The sequence below is a fragment of the Pleurodeles waltl genome, chromosome 9, assembly GCF_031143425.1.
Source record: "Pleurodeles waltl isolate 20211129_DDA chromosome 9, aPleWal1.hap1.20221129, whole genome shotgun sequence".
Classification (NCBI taxonomy): Eukaryota; Metazoa; Chordata; class Amphibia; order Caudata; family Salamandridae; genus Pleurodeles; species Pleurodeles waltl.
The window spans coordinates 984,816,630-984,839,439 of NC_090448.1; the positions used below are offsets into that span (position 1 = coordinate 984,816,630).

General features: G+C 51.0%; 1 protein-coding gene across 2 annotated transcripts in view; it reads left to right on the forward strand.

Moving 5' to 3' along the window:
• Positions 1-1,580: 1,580 nt before the first annotated feature.
• Positions 1,581-22,810, forward strand: part of PGF (placental growth factor) — a 147,130-nt gene continuing 125,900 nt past the window's right edge. The window contains exon 1 of one of the 2 annotated variants that reach the window (XM_069208474.1): positions 1,581-3,194. In XM_069208474.1, coding sequence (XP_069064575.1) covers positions 3,129-3,194 — 66 coding nt within the window. In that variant the 5' untranslated portion in view covers positions 1,581-3,128. The remainder of the gene's footprint in view (positions 3,195-22,810) is intronic. The other variant, XM_069208475.1, reaches the window with a different exon arrangement.

Here is a 22,810-nt window from a genome sequence, read left to right on the forward strand (position 1 = left end):
TTTCGCAGCCTGGGGGACTGCTGCATGGGATATTATTTGGGAGGGCTGCAGAGGTCACTGCTTTCATAGCCTGGGAGAGTGGTGCACGGGGTACATTTGGGGAGGGCTGCAGAGGTCACTACTTTCACAGCCTGGGAGAGTGCTGCACGGGGTATTATCTGGGAGGGCTGCAGAGGTCACTGCTTTCACAGCCAGGGAGAGTGCTGAAGGGTTTTTTATCTGGGAGGGCTGCAGAAGTCACTGCTTTCCCTGCCTGGGAGAGTGGTGCAGCGGGTATTATTGGGGAGGACTGCAGAGGTCACTGATTTCACAGCCTGGGGGAGTGCTGCATGGGATATTATTTGGGAGGGCTGCAGAGGTCACTGCTTTCATAGCCTGGGAGAGTGGTGCACGGGGTACATTTGGGGAGGGCTGCAGAGGTCACTGCTTTCACTGCCTGGGAGAGTGGTGCACCTGGTATTATTGAGGAGGGCTGCAGAGGTCACTGTTTTCACAGCCTGGGAGAGTGCCGCACGGTGTATTATCTGGGAGGGCTGCAGAGGTCACTGCTTTCACTGACTGGGAGAGTGGTGCACGGGGTACTGTCGGGGAGGGCTGCAGAGGTTACTGCTTGCAAAGCCTGGGAGAGTGCTGCACGGGATAGTATTTGGGAGGGCTGCAGAGGTCACTGCTTTCACAGCCTGGGAGAGTGCTGCACAGGGTACATTTGGGGAGGGCTGCAGAGGTCACTGCTTCCCCTGCCTGGGAGAGTGGTGCACCTGGTATTATTGGGGAGGGCTGCAGAGGTCACTGTTTTCACAGCCTGGGAGAGTGCTGCACAGGGTACATTTGGGGAGGGCTGCAGAGGTCACTGCTTCCCCTGCCTGGGAGAGTGGTGCACCTGGTATTATTGGGGAGGGCTGCAGAGGTCACTGTTTTCACAGCCTGGGAGAGTGCTGCACAGGGTACATTTGGGGAGGGCTGCAGAGGTCACTGCTTCCCCTGCCTGGGAGAGTGGTGCACCTGGTATTATTGGGGAGGGCTGCAGAGGTCACTGTTTTCACAGCCTGGGAGAGTGCTGCACGGTGTATTATCTGGGAGGGCTGCAGAGGTCACTGCTTTCACTGACTGGGAGAGTGGTGCACGGGGTACTGTTGGGGAGGGCTGCAGAGGTTACTGCTTGCAAAGCCTGGGAGAGTGCTGCACGGGATAGTATTTGGGAGGGCTGCAGAGGTCACTGCTTTCACAGCCTGGGAGAGTGCTGCACGGGGCCTTATACCCATCTACTGACGTCTGCCTGCAAGGGATGGGGGGAGAGCTTTTCTGGGCCTCAGATAGGGCTCCTACCCCCAATCAGCTACATGGAGACACCCTAGGCCCTGAAACTGGAGAACAGCAGAGCGGGGTCTGCCGCCCAGGGCCACACATCATGTGGTTAGATGGGCTGGGGGTGGGGGGCTGGGGGGCTGCTCTGTCACTGCAGATCTCTGCCTGCAGCCTTATTACACGGCTGCCTTCTCGAGGGATTTGGCTCTCAAAGATTCAGGGCAGATAGTGGTGGTGGAGGGGGGGGGGGGGGGGGGGGGGCGGGATGGAGGGTTGTCCTGGGCCCTGAGCTCCGCCTGCCCCTAGGGAAGCTTCGCCGCAGGAGAGAACTCGAGGGGTTGATGCAGCAGGGGAAGGAGAGACAGCTGTGTCAGAGAAGGAGCTTAAGAGACTGCTTCAGTCGAGTGAACGGAGACAGCGATGCCATAGAGCGAGCGGGAAAAAGAGAGCTCAGGAGACCGCTTCAACTGTATAACCTAAACGGGTGAGAGACATAGTTAAAGAGACTGCTTCAGCTAGGCGATTAAAGAGGGTTCCTTGACAGAAATCTTTAATAAGAGTGTCTCAAGTGGGACAGCAGAGACAGTTGAGGCAGAGGGATAACCCAAGAGAGTTTACTCTGGGAAAATAACGAGAGGCGAGAGAGCTCGAGAGACTGCTCCATCAGGTGGGGCGGACAGCTGCATGCGTGGGCTTCAGTCAGTACCTCAGCTGGGAGAGCGGATTCAGCTGGGCCGGAGGGAGAGGGCAGGAGACGTCTCCAACTCTAACAATATAAGTAAGCGAAAGACTGCCGAGTTCGAGTGACAGCGTCCGCCAAGAGACCCGAGCTAGCCGTGTAGGAGGAGAGCTCGGACTGCTGCTTCAGCTGAGAGAGCAGACATTGCTGCGTCAGAGAGAGCACCAGAGACTGCTTCGGCTGGGAGGACGGGTGATGAAAGGCAGAGCTCGTGACGCTGTTTGAGCTGGGAGAGCCGAGACATCTATCTGATGCAGAAAGAGCCGCTTCTCCCGGCAGCGTGGACGCGGGAGTGAGAGAGCGCTTCAGGGACGTCTCCGACCCGACAGGCGTCTCGGCCAAGAGAAGGAGTGCTGAAGACCTCTCTGCAGCTGGGAGGGCGGAGGCAATATAGACCTCGTCTTGGACGGGACATACAGCGGAGACAAAGGTCCAGGGACTGCTTGAACCTGGAGAGCAAAAAAAGGTGGAGGAGAGCGCCCCAGAGACAGCCTAAGTAGTGAAAGAGCAGGAAAGAGGCTGAAAGCCCCAGTGGAGGCTTCAGCTGTCTTCGGACCCCCCGTGTGATCTTCGGCAGTCTCGTGGGATGTCCAACTCAGAAACCAGGCGCTGCATTTTTATGGTTTTGTGAGTGAGGCGAGGCAGCGGCGCTGGTCTCCGCGGTTTGTCATGGACTCCTGAGGGCGGTGGATTCTGCAGTCTAGGCGGGAGCCCGACCCCCTGCAGGGACACAGCTGTGGGTTTCGAGGCACTGCCTACATATATCCTACGAGTGACCTTGGCCATTGCTGCTGTGCTAAGATAGCAATATCCGTTCTAGCGCCCGGATAGTCTCCCAGGTGAGATGGGAGCTCTACAATTAGTCATAACATAACATCCTCCAGAGCCCGCAGTGTTGTGCGCTTGGTTTCAGAGGCGCTACATTGTTTTTTACTGACCATGTGAGAAAGGTGTTGCATGCCCTGCGCACCCTGGGGCAGGACGGACCTGGACACGCGGCTCTCCTGGAAAGGAGGACGGACTATGGCACGTGAGGACCGGACATGCCTGGGGGCCCTTGGCTGCATGTGACTGAACACCAGCGATGTTGGTTGTGCACGGCGTGCTGCGGTTGTTGGCCCCTGTGCTACTGCACCTGTCGCACTGTCAGGTAAGAGCCAGCCATGGCTTTATCCACGCCACAGGACAGAAGACACTGCTATACAATTCATCTTATACCATAACTCCGTACACGTCAAACATAATGTAACCTCACAAAGGGACATTCTAGAAGTTAACACAATTTAACTTCACATACAACACTCAAGAAGTCAAAGTGATCCAACATAACTCTCAATGAGTCAACACAAAGTAACAACATAAAAACACTCAAGAAAGCAAACCAAATTAAATATAACGCGCAATAAGTCAAACTAATTTAACTTAACACCGTGTTGTTCTAAGGATTTTTGGGGCCCTGGGCAAAAATATTTTGGAGCTCCCCGTTCGTTATTTTTCAGCTAATTGAACACTGTATGATGCCAAACATTCAGAAACCGTGTTCACACAAAAACTGTTAAAATATGTCTTTTCAGAGGCTCCAAAAATCTTTAAAATGCCACTGAACAAACAGAGACACGGTAGTAGTAGGCAGAGAGGAGAGTCTGAAATGTGGAAATAGACAGAGGTGAAATAGAAAAAAAACCGCTTACTTTCCCAGGGCTGCCCTTGGATGGTGGGGTGGCGAGGCCGGGGCAATTGCCCACTTTTCATATGCCCTCAAACAGCCTCTGACCAAACATAGGAAAACTAAAGAAGTCAAAACACAGACCTCAATATGGCGCAACTCATCAAAACACCATAAAAAAACAAAACAATGCAACATAGAAAACCACAACTTAATTTAGGATAGCAAGCATGACACGGAATTACAGTCACTTGAAATTACATCCGCCTGGTTTAATAGAATGTAGTACAACGTGGCACATCTCAAAATAAAATAATCACCATCTAAACTGAACATAAAGTAACTCCACCTAGCTCAATAAAAAACAATTTTAATATCATCTAATGCAACACTTAACATATCAACTCAAACAAAATAACTTCACACAAATACTCAGCCAAGCCGCAACTTCACACTCGTCAGCACAATGTAAACGAGCTCCATATACCATAACACGACGCAACGTAACTTAGTTCAGCACAACCCACCGTAGCATACACATCCTATATTAATATAAAATGTCTTACCTTAAAATAGCACAATCATTGTCTCAACTCAACCGCCAAGTACCACAACCTAGCAACTCAACAAAAAACTCAAAAGGCAAAACATAAGGATTCATTGTATTGTAATGTAACACGTATTTAGTGCTTACTACCCATATGTGGGCGCTGAAGTACTTGCCTACATGAGTAGCACGCTACCCTGTGTAGAATGTGCTTGGAAGCCTGTTTTCTCCGTTTTATTCCTGTGTGAGAAGTGTTTCCATGTCGAGCGTGTCATGTTATGGGATGCAGCGCTTAGAATTCTCCTGGATGAGGAGGTGTAAGAGATGCGCAGTTTATGAGCAGCTCTGCAGGTCACTTTCTGGTATTTCCTCTGATCACAGTCCGCTGAGCTGGTTGCTGAGCTGGGGATATTTTGTTTAAGGTGTATGGTCCCGAGCAGGCTTAGGTTGGAGGGAGACACAGTGGAGAGATCTGCTGGGATGGACTTTGTTAATATCGTCTTTATTGTCATTGTGAGATGTCAAGAATCGGGCATGTGATGTAGGGTGTTGGGACCTGCAGTGGTGGGCTGTATTAGAGCCTTCTGATTGGCCAGCAGTATGTGGTAATGTCTTCGGTTATTCCATGCCTGATCACTTGCAGATGGCTGGTTCATAATCTAGAACAGTCTTGGGTGATTGACAAACCCACAACAGATGTATCTCATGAGAGTGTGTTGGACAGTATAAGGAAATGATTTTGCGCCCTGTATGAACTACAATGGATTGTCCTACTGCTGAGTGTCATGGTATTAAGCCCGGGAGTCATGGTTGTATCACCTTACACTAGAGAGCGTGCTGCTGCCAAGCCAGGGCTGGTGGGTTTATCATCCCAACATAACTCAATGTAATACAGCTTAATACACACGTTCAACATAATTGTCAACATGTCTCAGCGGGTGCTCTGGTATGACCAGCAGGTCACAAGATCGAACCCTGACAGGGCCAAGGCAGACTTTCATCATTCTGACGATAATACATGGAGTAACATTACACAGCATAAAAGTATCAACTGTTATGTACATAACTTATTAATAGCAAAACCTGTGGCATGAAGTGGTGTGCTAAAGTAAATTATTGTGTATGAGTCAGTCAATCATAAAATAAAACACCGTAATTTAGTGTAGCACCACAGCAAAACCATCCACTTTAGGGCGGCTGAACTCAATTTAACTTTATTTTGTTAGCTTTAAAGGGCTGTGAGTTTGTCACAGTACACTGGAGAAGGCACCTAGACGGCTCTCCTGTTTCTTTCCATTTCCTAAGACTGATTCTGAAACTTATAGTGAGTTATGAAGAACATGTCCCTCTTATTGGGAGATTTGTGGCCACGCCCTGCAGCAAACAGAGCCAGGAGGTACCACGCCTAAATTAATAAACCACGACACATGGGCTGCAACCCCCGAGAGGAACAGCTAGCAGGGTGAGGTTACTCGAACCTGGGGGTAAACTGCTACGATCTCTAGCCGACAGCAGGTGCCCAAGTGGTGTGTTACCACCCAGTGGAGGCCGCCACCTGTAGAGTCCAGCTGGACTCATTCTAGTCTTTCTGCCAGCCACTCTGCTGAGGGCTGGTCTTACAGATGTAACCCACACCCACCCAACACAGGCGTCACCAGTCAGGTGACCCTGCCAATAAAAGAGGCCAGGCGCACGTGCCTGTGGCCAGTTCAGTACCACCCTACCACCGTGTCTGCGTCCCTTCCTTTACTAGCATTAGGGCCTAGGGCCCCACATTACATTGGCGACGAGTGGGATCTGCAACCCCACGTGGTTGCAGACATGAACCTAATCGGTGGAGGAAAGGAGAGAAGGGAAGCCGTCGCAGCCCCAGTCACACTGGTGTAAAGAAGGGGGTGAGTTCTGTCGATGATAGCGTCCGCAGCGCTGCCAAAACGGCTGCGGTGCTGAAAATAAATAAAGCGCTGTGAGGCTCGTGTTCCCGGTGCCCCCCAGAAGGAATTGCCCTGAGCGCGCCCCCCCAGAGTCAGCACATGGAGAGAAGGCGCTGTTGTGCGCCGTTAAGAAAATAAAGAGAATGCCCAGGGCCGCCCCCCTGCACAAGCGCTCGGTGCTGCACCCGGAATGGAGAAATGCCTAGGGCCGCCCCCCCCCATCGAAGAATGTGCGAAAATGGGGCCGGTCAGTCCAGGAAAAGAACGCGGTCCGCAGCGTGTCCCGTGCTGCTGCGGTCGCGTGTGGAGAACATGGTGCGATCGGCACCAAGGAAAAAAGAAAATTACCGGGGCCGTTTCCCCCTTGTCATTTTGAAATGGCGCTGTCGCGCGCCGTGCACTATGAGGAGTTGCCTAAGTGTTCGGGGCCGGTCGCCCCTTTTCATTTTAAATAATGGTGCACACGCGCACCGAAGAAAATGCCTAAGGCCGCCCCACCCCAAAAGAAAAATGCCGGAAAACGGCCGCAGCACGGAGGACTGCTGCGGCCGCAACTTGAGATCACCGATGGTGCTGGCATGCACCAAATATGAAACGAAAATGCCCAGGGGCTGCCCCCCCCTTGTCCCGGCAGGAATTCAAGGATGAGGTGCAGACACGCACCGAAATAACATGGTGCAGACACGCACCAGGTGCCCACGGCCGCGCCCCCACCTCCCAGAAATGAGTAAAGAAGAGAGGTGCTCACACGCACCTACAGGAAAGAAAAAAAACAGTGCCCGGAGCCCCCACCCACCTCACTGAAGTCCTGCCATCTGCATGCCTCTTCAAACGAGGCTGTGCAGTTTAAAAAAAAAAATTGGACAGAAAGGAAAAAAAAAGAGGAAGAGAAAAGGGAGAGAAGTGAGAAAATAAATAAAATTGAACTTACCTGCAGCCCCCACCAGCATGACGAAGTCCTCCCAGCAGCATGCCCTCCTCACCGGCATCTGTTCAAACAAACGAGGCCGGTAACAGGAAAGACCGTCTTAAAGCTAGGAAAAAAGTGCACTACTGGCATCCAGTGGCCAGAGTTGGTATTGCACCCTATTTCTGTTTTAAAGATAAAGCAAGCTTGGATGAAGGAATGTTTACAGCAGCACCTTCAGAAAGTGACTGCTCCAAACCCAGAGTGCGCCCGGGGACCGAAACGGCGCAGAAGACGGAAACGGCGAGAAAGAAGGAAGCGACGCGGGCGACGCTGCAAAAGGGAAGGAGAAGACTGCAGCTGTCCCAGCCAAGCTGCAACGGTGAGAAACGGATGCAAGTGCCACGTGAGGTACGAAGAGAGCGCGCATGGTCTGCGCAGCCTCTGGCGGCCGTCCGCCACCACCGACGAGAGAACGCCACATGCCCCAGCAGTGATGGACATCACCGCAGGACAAGAAAGGGACATGCTAGGCGTTGCCACAGGACGCCCAGAGAAAAAAAGAGACGGACACGTGCGCAGCGTGCACAGAGAGCTGCGCCCGAGAAGGTGATGACATGGGTAAAGTCCGTGAAGATGGAGAGAGCACCCGAGAGCATGACGTAACGCACGGGAAAAGAAGCCATGTCAGCTGGCCGCACAGCGATGGAAGATGGCCACTGTTAGCCCATCAGTGAGCAGGTCATTTGAACTGACCAACCCTGCCAGAGCAGATGGCAGGAGTGAGCGCCACAACAGCGCAGCCTCGAGGCGCAAGAGCGGCGCCCTCGAGTGAAGAGAAGGAGGAAGAGAGCGGGGACCCTCCTGCCAGAGAGAGGTCCACCAAGAGGATCCGGGAACGGACCAGACCGGGAGAGGTCTGCTTGAAGAGCAGATCATGTCCTACCCGCAGGACTCAGCCTGTGAGAGGCTGCGAACGAGCAAGATGCACCAGAGGAGGTGCAGTGATAGGTCCATGTGACACAGCATGCGACCTGTGGCACAACGCCACATCGAGGACGAAGAGGAAGATGCACCAGCGAAGGTGCAGTGATAGGTCCGTGTGAAGCAGCATGAGACCTGTGGCACGACGCCACGTCGAGGACGAAGAGGAAGATGTACCAGCAGAGGTGTAGCGCAAGGTCCATGTGCCGCAACATGTGACCTGTGGCACGACGCCACACCAAGGAGAAGAGAGAGTGTCACGATGCCAACAAGAAATGAGAGGAGTGTGACAGACCGGTCACACCACAGATTAACTCCATCGCAGGTGTGAAAATGGAAGGAAGTAGAGTGACACAACTGAGGACTCGTGCGAGCAGATGAGGAGGCACCCATCAGTACAAGACAGTCACCGGGGTGAGCAGACGTCACTGAAGACAGCGATGCGGTTGGTCCCCCACGCTTCCCAGTACGACCGTCCTGTCACCTGTCACCGGCTGCTTGGCTGTGATGGCATCCCTGACGCCGACTGCACAGGCCACACAAGACCCGCCGTGGCCACTACGTCCATCCAGTGGTCCTTCCGCTGACGAAGCCGCCGCCACCTGTTCGATCTGCAAAAGGATGAAAAAACATCATCATCATGATGAGGTGCATCGCCTAATCATCGAAGGAGGAGCACAGCACCACCCGAGTGGAGACAGTCAGCAACAAGAACCGACGCTGACAAGGCATGCCTGGCAACGTAGAAAATTATCATCTGAACACTTGCCATGAGCTCCGTGAACCAGACGCCTGCCGGTGAGAGCAGACCAGATCATTTGGACCATCCACCCTTGGGGTTGCACAAGACTAGGACGTGGCCCTGTTGGGAGTTCAGAGAGACTCCTTTGGCGTGGCCGACGTTGGCCCACGCAGTCCCGCCGCAATTCAGGGACAAGGGCCTCCAACAAATTCCTGTGAGAGCGGAATATCGCTGACAGAATGCATCTGAGACAGCTCCACGTCAGGCATCCAGAAGCACGGAGGTCTCATATCGAGAGACTGGTCACCTGAAGACTTTGCACTATGACCAGAGCACCTGAATCCGGATGGCTCGAGCAAGCGGACCCTGCATCAACAACCCTTGTGGCTCCATGCGAGACTAGGATGTGGTCCTGTAGGCTGTTCCTCTGAGACGTCTTTGCTGGGCCTGAGATAGGCAAGCACAGTCCACACAGTCCTGTGGAAGCCCGCGAAAGGGCCTCGAGGAGACTCCTGCTTGATGGAGATCTGGCACGAGAGGGAAGACTGACGCTTCTCTGCCGCTGGACTCCCAGGCGCCCCAGGCCGTCACGTCATCTGCAGTCTGAGGAGGTAGACAATCTCCAGAGTCAGAATGCCGTCCAGAACTGTGTACAGTGGACTCCCCACTGCTCCAGATGCACCCGCATCAGAAACTGTAAATAGACTTTGACCACATGAGCCCAGGCAGGACCGGATCGACTATATCCAGTGAACTGTGAGGTCGTGGACAAGCAACTGAAGTATCTGGACTTCATCCACACTGTGTTCGTGCCCAGCTGTACCTGGTTAAATTATGGACTCGTGCGGAGGTGTCCGGATGCTCCCAGCTGCACCATGTCCACTGCAATTCTGCAGTCTGCCTTTTCGAGGCCGAGAGACTGATTGTGGTGCTTTGTTATTGTTTCTTTTACAGGTTGGACTTTTGTTTGGTTCCTCAATAAAGTTTGGGAGGGATGTAGAGTCCAGCTGGACTCATTCTAGTCTTTCTGCCAGCCACTCTGCTGAGGGCTGGTCTTACAGATGTAACCCACACCCACCCAACACAGGCGTCACCAGTCAGGTGACCCTGCCAATAAAAGAGGCCAGGCGCACGTGCCTGTGGCCAGTTCAGTACCACCCTACCACCGTGTCTGCGTCCCTTCCTTTACTAGCATTAGGGCCTAGGGCCCCACATTACACCACCCACGTTCTATGGTTAGCAATGGAAGGGATCCACTCGAAACTAGAGGGCAGCAGGGGTCCAGAATGTGACGGCCACTAGAGTGGGGCAGGTACTCGGGTAATATTAGTAACAGTATGAACTGGCAAGTGACAAAGTAATGCAAATAATTTCAGGGCGAAAAAGGTGCATTACTGATATTAACACAAGGAGGTGGGTGCGGAATGGCATTCTTAGCGCCTTGATACCCTCACAAATGGCGAGCAGCGCTTTACAAATCCACCTTATACGACATTGGTAACATTAGAGTTGAGCAAGTGCTCGAGTAATGTTATTATGAGTGTATGGATGGGAAGCATGTTGGACGCACCGGGAGGGACAGTAGAGTAGACGAAGACCTGACATTGTGGGGGGCAGGGTTGGTAAAATAACGGGGAGGGACACAGCGAGGGCAGGTAGCAGGGTTCCTTGCGGGAGCCCTGAGCTGCAATCTGTGGTTATCCATCGTTGCTTGCAGGTATGTATCTTGTCTGTCATTGCCAGTGCTTAATTTGCAAATAAAAAGGTGCCGATGCCCAAAGCCCTCCTCTTAAACGCGCGGCTGCTGCAATTAAATGTGTGAACACGGAATACTGAGGTGGCGTAATCCTGAGCCACCTCGGGCCTCTTTAATCCACATAAAGCCACTCTCTGCCCCTTCAGCTCACTCTTGCAGCTTTCTACTTTTTCCCTTTATTACGCTATTTCGTTTTTTCCTTTCCTCCGTCTTTCCCATATGTGTCTTTGCTCGCAGCAAATGCTTGAGGCAGAAGAATAAGCCCCGGCCCTAAAAAGTAAATGCCGGTCCTCAGCACCGGAAACAACACGCACAAATTAAGCACTGACCATTGCTGAATATGTGCAAACGTGTAACAGTTTGAGTTTAAACTGAATAAAAAGGTCAATAAACCTATTTTAAAAATCTGTAGCTACCCGGATAACAGAATATTGTGCCATGCCAACACCCACGTAAAACAATAGTATATCTGGCGCTTTATATTTGGTTCTGCAGAGGAGTTGGAGGCTACCACAGTTCGGTATTCTCTCTCTCCATTTCAGATTGACAGTTATCTGCAGCTAGTAATATGAATACTTTAGGAGGTACCACTGACTCTCTTGGGGCCCATTCATAAAGACATTTTGGAGTATGTATAGTAGTACTCAGTAGTACTGTTTTTGTATTCTTATATCACTTTGTGAATTGGCCAGAAAACATCTAAACTGATAATACTCATGGAGTATTCATGTAACGTTCGGACAGGTCTTCACACTTTAACTGGGAGTTGGATGTTTCAAAGCTGATTCACAAAGACCTGTAAGAGTTCCTCTAAGAGTACTACTGTGGTGTCACTTCCTGTACTCATAAATGCTTCAGTGCATCAACACATCTTGTGCGGTCATTATATAGTGGTTTACATGACCTCTTGTGTCTGGTTGTGGAGTTGGCTACAGATTAGTGGCCTATTGAGATCAGGTCACATGACAGCCTCTGACACCCTACGAACTGAAGAAGGCTTGGTGAGTACTGAAAATGGGTCAGTTTCCATGAAGGGAGACTAACATTGATCTATGTGCCGCCTGGCGCTGTCAGCTGCTTTGTTTGGTAGGTGATGCCAACTTCTTCTGAATCTTGAAAGTAGGTGGAGGGGTTAGAGTGGGTCTGAAAGCAAGCAGGAGAGCCCTTGGCAGGGTTGTTGCATGGTTGGCTGCTCTTCAAGAGAACACCTGGCCTTTACCGGGGTTGGCGCGGGGTGGCAGGGAGGCAGTTGATGGTGTAGTTTTGGTTTCCACCTTCCCTTCTCCAGTCTATTTCCTCCTCTAGCCCTGGTCGCATCATAATCAGATGGTGCTGAGTTGGTGCATGACGGTAAAGATGTGCAGCCTGACTCATGTCTAGGAATGAGTTCTCTACCACCCTGGTGTGGAGGCCACGCTGCTCTGTGGTTCTATCCAGGTTGTCTTTCCCTCTTATGGCTTGAAAGTATGCTGGGCGGAGGCCTGAACAGGTCAGTGTCGACATCCCTACAGGGTATGCCTGCATGGGGATCTTCCTGGTACAGCCATGGGTGTTCTGCCTCTCCTGGTCGCTTGGTGTGACCATTGGTCATTCTTTTAAGGTAGCCTGTTTCATCTCCCTGTTCCCTTTCATCATGAGAAATCAGGCGTTGAGGGGCTCTATGACATCTGTGTGGGTTTCTTTCACTGGTATGTGTGGATTTGGTCTTCTTGACCCGGACCATCTGTAGTCCTTTGCAAGAACATCAGTCTAACGTCAAAATATTGGAGTTTGCACCATTTTTTAGATGTGTAAACCTACCTTGTGTCAATGAGATGCAAGGTAGGCGTTCCCATCTAAAAAATGGGGCTAACCCCATAGCTCCATATTTACTCCATACTCCTGTGCTAAAATGATGCACGGGTGGGATGAGGAGCAAAATAATGGTGCTAAGCTTGCTTTGCACCATTATTTAATGCCTGGGTCAAACCAGGCGTTAAGAGACCTGTGGACCCATTTCCGTGGTTAAACACCATGGAATGGGTCCACAGGTGCCCTCCTCAAGCGCCAGGAACACCCCCGCCCACACCAGATGGACACCGGAGGATGGGGCACCCCATCCCAGGTAAGTACAGGTAAGTATTGTTTTTTATTAAAGTGCCATTGGGGGCCCAACCAGGGGCATGACACAGGGTGCAATGGCCATGCCCAGAGGACACAGGTCCTCTGTGCTGGCCATTGGGGTGGTGGGCATGACTCCTGTCTTTTCTAAGACATGAGTCGTCTGGTATGGATGGTTTTGCATAAAAAAATGACGCTAGGCTGGTTAGAGTCATATTTTTTTACTCTAACCAGCCTAATATCATTTTTTGGTGCAAAACCCCCTTCTCCCATACCACCAGCCCCACCCGGCTAATGTCATTTTTTTATGCTAGCCTCAATGCTTTAAATGGGCCGGTACTGTCCGGTACTGAGTACCGGCACTTTTTTATTTTGAGAGGGAGAGTACCGGCACATTTCAAGAAAAACGTAATACTTTTAATAGGAGAGTACCGGCACTTCTAAGGAACAAGCAGGTACTCTGGCACAGAGTACCGGCACTTTAATTTTTCCATTTCAAGCACTGGCTAGCCTTCCCTTTCCACCGGCTTGCACCATTCCATAAATATGGCACCTGGCTGGTGCTCAGGATTGGCGCAAGCCGGTGCTAAACTTTTTGGTGCAAAACTGCGTTAGTTCAGTTTTGCACCAGAAAGTATAAATATGCCCCCTTGTTTCTTATTCATCTGCTTGTCATACTTATGACCTGCCGATTGGCATCTCATCTTCACCATCATCATTTCATCTGCTGCTTGAGGCTGGGACTTTAGCTCTATCTACCATTGGCCTTCCTATCACTGGGTTGGTAAATCTGAAAGCTCACCTCCATTAAAAAAAAAAAATTATTGAGACTTGAGTCAACTTTTAGGATTTTGTGCTTCTTTTAAGTAAGAGAGTCTAATGTTGTTTGTTAAACATATCATTTTCTTTTTTTTTGCCACGTTGGTTAGTTTCTTCTGGTTTCTTTTTCTTACATTTTTCATTTGTTCATCTAAATATTGTACCACTTTGCATAATTTATTCTACAGAACTTTGGTGAAAGTGCTATAATAATTCTATAAAATATATAAATGCAGGGGTCACTTTATTTGTTTATTTGAAGAAGGACTGTCCTACTACCAGATGACTGCCCTGCTGCTTGAAGACTGTGTTGCTGCCTGAGATGGAAGACAGGACCTACTTGCCTTCATCCCAGACTAACCAGAGTGACTCCAAAGGGCTGTTGACTGATCTCCTGTGTGAGCTGCAGGCACACAACAAGCTTCAAAGGCCTCCCTGCAACAGCCCAGCTGATCAACTGCAACTGGATCTGTCTGAGCCCTACTGCCCTCTGCGGGAATGTGTTCCTGATCCTCAAGACATGCCTCTAGGTCCTGGACCCTTGGTTGGCAGCAGTTTGAGCTCCTCAAAAATAAGAAAAGATGAAATCCTGAAACTTAGTCTCTTCGTGACGACAAGAGAGCCCCTTAGCACAAGGCTCTGTCACCCAGGACAACTGTCAATCCGTAGCCCAGGTGAGACCTGCACTACATGCTACAATAATGACAGCTCAGGATAACCGCCTACTCAAAGCTCCAGCAACACGGTCTGCAACAGTTGACCAGGTCCTCGAGCTACAGTGGCGACCGCTGTGACACAAGGTGTGGTCTTTGAACTACAACAGAGACCACCTGTGACAATCTCCTTGCTCCTTGCGGCCTCCTCCACCGGAAATGGAATTCTTTGCACTGGACTTATGTAGGAAGTTGGCTGTGTATGCACTATTTCAAAGTAAGGAATAGTATGCACAGAGTCCAAGGGTTCCCCTTAGAGGTAAGATAGTGGCAAAAATAGATAATACTAATGCTCTATTTTGTGGTAGTGTGGTCGAGCAGTAGGATTATCAAAGGAGTAGTGTTAAGCATTTGTTGTACATACACACAGGCAATAAATGAGGAACACACACTCAGAGACAATTCCAGGCCAATAGGTTTTGTTATAGAAGAATATATTTTCTTAGTTTATTTTAAGAACCACAGGTTCAAATTCTACATGTAATATATCATTTGAAAGGTATTGCAGGTAAGTACTTTAGGAACTTTGAATAATGACAATAGCATATACACTTTTTACACAAAACACATATAGCTATTTCAAAAGTGGACACAGTGCAATTTTCAACAGTTCCTGGGGGAGGTAAAGTAATGTTAGTTCTTGCAGGTAAGTAAACCACCTACGGGGTTCAAATTGGGGTCCAAGGTAGCCCACCGTTGGGGGTTAAGAGCAACCCCAAAGTCACCACACCAGCAGCTCCGGGCCGGTCAGGTGCAGAGTTCAAAGTGGTGCCCAAAACACATAGGCTTCAATGGAGAAGGGGGTGCCCCAGTTCCAGTCTGCCAGCAGGTAAGTACCCACGTCTTCGGAGGGCAGACCAGGGGGGTTTTGTAGGGCACCGGGAGGGACACAAGCTCACACAAAAAGTACACCCTCAGCAGCATGGGGGCGGCCGGGTGCAGTGTGCAAACACGCGTCGGGTTTTCAATAGGTTTCAATGAGAGACCAAGGGGTCTCTTCAGCGATGCAGGCAGGCAAGGGGGGGCTCCTCGGGGTAGCCACCACCTGGGCAAGGGAGAGGGCCTCCTGGGGGTCACTCCTGCACTGGAGTTCCGATCCTTCAGGTCCTGGGGGCTGCGAGTGCAGGGTCTTTTCCAGGCGTCGGGATTTCAGAGTCAGGCAGTCGCGGTCAGGGGGAGCCTCGGGATTCCCTCTGCAGGCGTCGCTGTGGGGGCTCAGGGGGGGCAACTTTGGTTACTCACAGTCTCGGAGTCGCCGGAGGGTCCTCCCTGAGGTGTTGTTTCTCCACCACTCGAGTCGGGGTCGCCGGGTGCAGTGTTGCAAGTCTCACGCTTCTTGCGGGGATTGCAGGGGTCTTTAAATCTGCTCCTCTGGATACAAAGTTGCAGTCTTTGTTGAACAGGGCCGCTGTTCTCGGGAGTTTCTTGGTCTTTTGGAAGCAGAGCAGTCCTCTGAGGATTCAGAGGTCGCTGGTCCCGGGGAAAGCGTAGCTGGAGCAGTTTTCTTCTGAAGGAGGGAGACAGGCCGGTAGGGCTGGGGCCAAAGCAGTTGGTGTCTTCTTCTTCTCTGCAGGGTTTTTCAGCTCAGCAGTCCTCTTCTTCTTTAAGTTGCAGGAATCTAAATTCTTAGGTTCAGGGAAGCCCTTAAATACTAAATTTAAGGGCGTGTTTAGGTCTGGGGGGTTAGTAGCCAATGGCTACTAGCCCTGAGGGTGGCTACACCCTCTTTGTGCCTCCTCCCAAGGGGAGGGGGTCACATTCCTATCCCTATTGGGGGGGATCCTCCATCTGCAAGATGGAGGATTCCTAAAAGTCAGAGTCACTTCAGCTCAGGTTGCCTTAGGGGCTGTCCTGACTGGCCAGTGACTCCTCCTTGTTTTTCTCATTATCTCCTCCGGCCTTGCCGCCAAAAGTGGGGCCGTGGCCGGAGGGGGCGGGCAACTCCACTAGCTGGAGTGCCCTGTGGTGCTGGGACAAAGGGGGTGAGCCTTTGAGGCTCACCGCCAGGTATTACAGCTCCTGCAAGGGGGAGGTGATAGCATCTCCACCCAGTGCAGGCTTTGTTACTAGCCACAGAGTGACAAAGGCACTCTCCCCATGTGGCCAGCAACATGTCTCGAGTGTGGCAGGCTGCTAAAACCAGTCAGCCTACACAGGTAGTTGGTTAAGGTTTCAGGGGGCACCTCTAAGGTTCTCTCTGGGGTGTATTTCACAATAAAATGTACACTGGCATCAGTGTGCATTTATTGTGCTGAGAAGTTTGATACCAAACTTCCCAGTTTTCAGTGTAGCCATTATGGTGCTGTGGAGTTCGTGTTTGACAAACTCCCAGACCATATACTCTTATGGCTACCCTGCACTTACAATGTCTAAGGTTTGGCTTAGACACTGTAGGGGCACAGTGCTCATGCACTGGTGCCCTCACCCATGGTATAGTGCACCCTGCCTTAGGGCTGTAAGGCCTGCTAGAGGGGTGACTTATCTATACTGCATAGGCAGTGTGAGGTTGGCATGGCACTCTGAGGGGAGTGCCATGTCGACTTACTCGTTTTGTCCTCACCAGCACACACAAGCTGGCAAGCATTGTGTCTGTGCTGAGTGAGGGATCCCCAGGGTGGCATAAGATATGCTGCAGCCCTTTGAGACCTTCCCTGGCATCAGGGCCCTTGGTACCAGGGGTACCAGTTACAAGGGACTTACCTGGATGCCAGGGTGTGCCAATTGTGTGAACAAAAGTACAGGTTAGGGAAAGAACACTGGTGCTGGGGCCTGGTTAGCAGGCCTCAGCACACTTTCAAATCAAAACATAGCATCAGCAAAGGCAAAAAGTCAGGGGGTAACCATGCCAAGGAGGCATTTCCTTACACAACCCTTCCCCCCCCAAACGAAAGAGGATGAGACTAACCTTTCCCAAGAGAGTCTTCATTTTCTAAGTGGAAGAACCTGGAAAGGCCATCTGCATTGGCATGGGCAGTCCCAGGTCTGTGTTCCACTATAAAGTCCATTCCCTGTTGGGAGATGGACCACCTCAACAGTTTTGGATTTTCACCTTTCATTTGCATCAGCCATCTGAGAGGTCTGTGGTCAGTTTGAACTACAAAGTGAGTACCAAAGAGGTATGGTCTCAGCTTCTTCAGGGACCAAACCACAGCAAAGGCCTCCCTCTCAATGACACTCTAACGCTGCTCCCTGGGGAGTAACCTCCTGCTAATGAAAGCAACAGGCTGGTCAACGCCATCATCATTTGTTTGGGACAAAACTGCCCCTATCCCATGTTCAGAGGCATCTGTCTGCACAATGAACTGCTTGGAGTAATCTGGAGTTTTTCGAACTGGTGCTGTGCACATTGCTTGTTTCAGGGTGTCAAAGGCCTGTTGGCATTCTACAGTCCAGTTTACTTTCTTGGGCATTTTCTTGGAGGTGAGTTCTGTGAGGGCTGTCACTGTGGATCCTTATCCCTTCACAAACCTCCTATAGTACCCAGTCAAGCCAAGGAATGCCCTGACTTGAGTCTGGGTTTTTGGAGCTACCCAGTCCAGAATAGTCTGGATCTTGGGCTGGAGTGGCTGAACTTGGCCTCCACCTACAAGGTGTCCCAAGTAAACCACAGTTCCCTGCCCTATCTGGCATTTGGATGCCTTGATAGAGAGGCCTGCTGATTGCAGAGCCTTCAAAACCTTCTTCAGGTGGACCAGGGGATCCTGCCAGCTGGAGCTAAAGACAGCAATATCATCAAGATAAGCTGCACTAAAGGACTCCAAACCAGCAAGGACTTGATTCACCAACCTTTGGAAGGTGGCAGGGGCATTCTTTAAACCAAAGGGCATAACAGTAAACTGATAATGCCCATCAGGTGTGGAGAATGCTGTCTTTTCTTTTGCTCCAGGTGCCATTTTGATTTGCCAGTACCCTGCTGTTAAGTCAAAGGTGCTTAAGAATTTGGCAGCACCTAATTTGTCTATCAGTTCATCAGCTCTAGGAATGGGATGGGCATCTGTCTTGGTGACAGAATTGAGTCCTCTGTAGTCCACACAAAACCTCATCTCTCTCTTTCCATCTTTGGTGTGAGGTTTGGGGACTAAGACCACTGGGCTAGCCCAGGGGCTGTCAGAGTGCTCAATTACTCCCAATTCCAGCATCTTGTGGACTTCCACCTTGATGCTTTCCTTAACTTGGTCAGACTGTCTGAAAATTTAGTTTTTGACAGGCATGCTGTCTCCTGTGTCCACATCATGGGTACACAGGTGTGTTTGACCAGGGGTTAGGGAAAAGAGCTCAGCAAACTGCTGCAGGACCTTCCTACAGTCAGATTGCTGTTGGCTAGAGAGGGTGTCTGAATAGATCACTCCATCCACTGAGCCATCTTTAGGGTTTGATGAGAGGAGATCAGGGAGAGGTTCACTCTCAGCTTCCTGGTCCTCATCTGTTACCATCAACAGATTCACATCAGCCCTATCATGGAAGAGTTTTAGGCGGTTCACATGGATCACCCTCTTAGGGGTCCTGCTAGTGCCTAGGTCCACCAGGTAGGTGACCTGACTCTTCTTCTCTAGCACTGGGTAAGGGCCACTCCATCTGTCCTGGAGTGCCCTGGGAGCCGCAGGCTCCAAAACCCAGACTTTCTGCCCTGGTTGAAATTCAACCATTGCAGCCTTTTGGTCATACCAAAACTTCTGGAGCTGTTGGCTGGCCTCAAGGTTTTTACTTGCCTTTTCCTTGTACTCTGCCATTCTTGAGCGAAGGCCAAGTACATAGTCCACTATGGGGGTCATTCTGACCCTGGCGGTCACCGACCGCCAGGGCCAACGACCGCGGAAGCACCGCCAACAGGCTGGCGGTGCTTCCTGGGCCATTCTGACTGCCGCGGTCAGAAAAGGGGAGCCGGCGGTCTCCCGCCGGTTTTCCCCTGGCCCAGGGAATCCGCCATGGCGGCGCTGCTTGCAGCGTCGCCATGGGGATTCCGACCCCCTTCCCGCCATCCCGTTCCTGGCGGTTTCTACCGCCAGGAACAGGATGGCGGGAACGGGTGTCGTGGGGCCCCTGGGGGCCCCATAATGATTTTCAGTGTCTGCTTTGCAGACACTGAAAATCGCGACGGGTGCCACTGCACCCGTCGCACCCCAGCAACTCGAGTCGGAGCCGGCTTCATCGTTGCTGGGTCTTTCCCGCTGGGCCGGCAGGCGGCCTTTTGGCGGTCGCCCGCCGGCCCAGCGGGAAAGTCAGAATGACCGCCGCGGTCATTTGGCGGTCTCCGCCCGGCCGGCGGCGCCCGCCGGTGTCGGAATGACCCCCTATGTCTTGTTTAGGCTCATGAAGAGGTCTCTCCCAGCCTTCTTTCACAAGAGCTAGTGGTCCCCTTACAGGGTGGCCAAACAGAAGTTCAAAGGGTGAGGACCCTACTCCCTTCTGAGGCACCTCTCTGTAAGCGAAAAGCAGACATGGCAAGAGGACATCCCATCTCCTTTTGAGTTTTTCTGGGAGCCCCATGATCATGCACTTTAATGTCTTGTTGAATCTCTCAACAAGGCCATTAGTTTGTGGATGATAGGGTGTAGTGAATTTATAAGTCACTCCACACTCATTCCACATGTGTTTCAGGTATGCTGACATGAAGTTGGTACCTCTGGTGTGAGGTTTGGGGACTAAGACCACTGGGCTAGCCCAGGGGCTGTCAGAGTGCTCAATTACTCCCAATTCCAGCATCTTGTGGACTTCCACCTTGATGCTTTCCTTAACTTGGTCAGACTGTCTGAAAATTTTGTTTTTGACAGGCATGCTGTCTCCTGTGTCCACATCATGGGTACACAGGTGTGTTTGACCAGGGGTTAGGGAAAAGAGCTCAGCAAACTGCGGCAGGACCTTCCTACAGTCAGATTGCTGTTGGCTAGAGAGGGTGTCTGAATAGATCACTCCATCCACTGAGCCATCTTTAGGGTTTGATGAGAGGAGATCAGGGAGAGGTTCACTCTCAGCTTCCTGGTCCTCATCTGTTACCATCAACAGATTCACATCAGCCCTATCATGAAAGAGTTTTAGGTGGTTCACATGGATCACCCTCTTAGGGGTCCTGCTAGTGCCTAGGTCCACCAGGTAGGTGACCTGACTCTTCTTCTCTAGCACTGGGTAAGGGCCACTCCATCTGTCCTGGAGTGCCCTGGGAGCCACAGGCTCCAAAACCCAGACTTTCTGCCCTGGTTGAAATTCAACCATTGCAGCCTTTTGGTCATACCAAAACATCTGGAGCTGTTGGCTGGCCTCAAGGTTTATACTTGCCTTTTCCTGACATGTTCCAGGTATGCTGACATGAAGTTGGTACCTCTGTCAGACACCACCTCCTTAGGGAAGCCCACTCTGGTAAAGATACCAATGAGGGCCTTGGCTACTGCAGGGGCAGTAGTCGACCTAAGGGGAATAGCTTCAGGATACCTAGTAGCATGATCCACTACTACTAGGATGTACATATTTCCTGAGGCTGTGGGAGGTTCAAGTGGACCCACTATGTCCACACCCACTCTTTCAAAGGGGACCCCCACCACTGGAAGTGGAATGAGGGGGGCCTTTGGATGTCCACCTGTCTTACCACTGGCTTGACAGGTGGTACAGGAGACACAAAACTCCTTAACTTTCTGGGACAAGTTGGGCCAGTAGAAGTGGTTGACTAGTCTCTCCCACGTCTTGGTTTGTCCCAAATGCCCAGCAAGGGGAATATCATGGGCTAAGTTCAGTATGAACTCTCTGAACGCCTGAGGCACTACCACTCTCCTAGTGGCCCCAGGTTTGGGATCTCTTGCCTCAGTGTACAGGAGCCCATCTTCCCAATAGACCCTATGTGTTCCAGTTTTCTTGCCATTGGACTCTTCAGCAGCTTGCTGCCTAAGGCCTTCAAGAGAGGGACAGGTTTCTCGCCCCTTACACAACTGCTCCCTTGAGGGTCCCCCTGGGCCTAAGAGCTCAACCTGATAAGGTTCTAACTCCATAGGCTCAGTTCCCTCAGAGGGCAGAACTTCTTCCTGAGAAGAGAGGTTCTCTTTTTGTTGTTGTGTTGCAGCTGGTTTCCCAGCTGACTTTCCTTTCCTCTTGGTAGGCTGGGCCCTTTTTCCAGACTCCAGATCTACTTTTTCACCCTGAGCCTTGCACTTTGCCCTTGTCTTGACACACACCAGTTCAGGGATACCCAGCATGGCTGCATGGGTTTTCAGTTCTACCTCAGCCCATGCTGAGGACTCCAGGTCGTTTCCAAGCAAATAGTCTACTGGGATATTTGAGGAGACCACCACCTGTTTCAGGCCATTGACCCCTCCCCCACTCTAAAGGTACCATAGCCATGGGATGTACTTTAGTCTGATTGTCAGCGTTGGTGACTGGATAAGTTTGTCCAGCCAGGTATTGACCAGGGGAAACCAGTTTCTCTGTCACCATGGTGACACTGGCACCTGTATCCCTCAGGCCTTCTACACTTGTCCCATTAATTAAGAGCTGCTGCCTGTATTTTTGCATGTTAGGAGGCCAGGCAGCCAGTGTGGCTAAATCCACCCCACCCTCAGAGACTAATGTAGCTTCAGTGTGACACCTGATTTGCTCTGGGCACACTGTTGATCCCACTTGGAGACTAGCCCTTCCAGTGTTAGCTGGAGTGGAGTTAGAAGTGGTAGTTTTCTTGGGACAGGCCTTGTCTCCAGTTTGGTGTCCAGGCTGATTACAGCTACGACACCAGGCCTTTTTGGGATCAAAGTTTTTACCCTTGTACCCAAAATTGTTTTGTGAAGAGGCTCTGGGCCCACCCTCCTGTGCAGGTTTTTGGGGGCCTGAAGAAGACTCTTTACAATTTTTGTTTTTGGATGTCTCAACACTCTTCCCCTGGGGGGTCTTTGTGACCCCTTTCTTTTGGTCACCCCCTTTGGTAGTCCTGGTCACCCTAGTCTTGACCCAATGGTCTGCCTTCTTTCCCAATTCTTGGGGAGAAATTGGTCCTAGGTCTACCAGATGCTAATGCAGTTTATCATTTGAACATTTACTTAACAGGTGTTCTTTCACAAATAAATTGTACAGCCCATCATAATTATTATCACCACTGCCTTGAATCCAACCATTCAGTGTTTTCACTGAGTAGTCCACAAAATCAACCCAGGTCTGGCTCGAGGTTTTTTGAGCCCCCCTGAATCTAATTCTATACTCCTCAGTGGAGAATCCAAAGCCCTCAATCAGGGTTCCCTCCATGAGGTCATAAGATTCTGCATCTTTTCCAGAGAGTGTGAGGAGTCTATCCCTACACTTTCCAGTGAACATTTCCCAAAGGAGAGCACCCCAGTGAGATTTGTTCACTTTTCTGGTTACACAAGCCCTCTCAAAAGCTGTGAACCATTTGGTGATGTCATCACCATCTTCATATTTAGTTACAATCCCTTTAGGGATTTTCAACATGTCAGGAGAATCTCTGACCCTAGTTATGTTGCTGCCACCATTGATGGGTCCTAGGCCCATCTCTTGTCTTTCCCTTTCTATGGCTAGGATCTGTCTTTCCAAAGCCAATCTTTTGGCCATCCTGGCTAACTGGATGTCCTCTTCACTGGAGTTATCCTCAGTGATTTCAGAGATGTT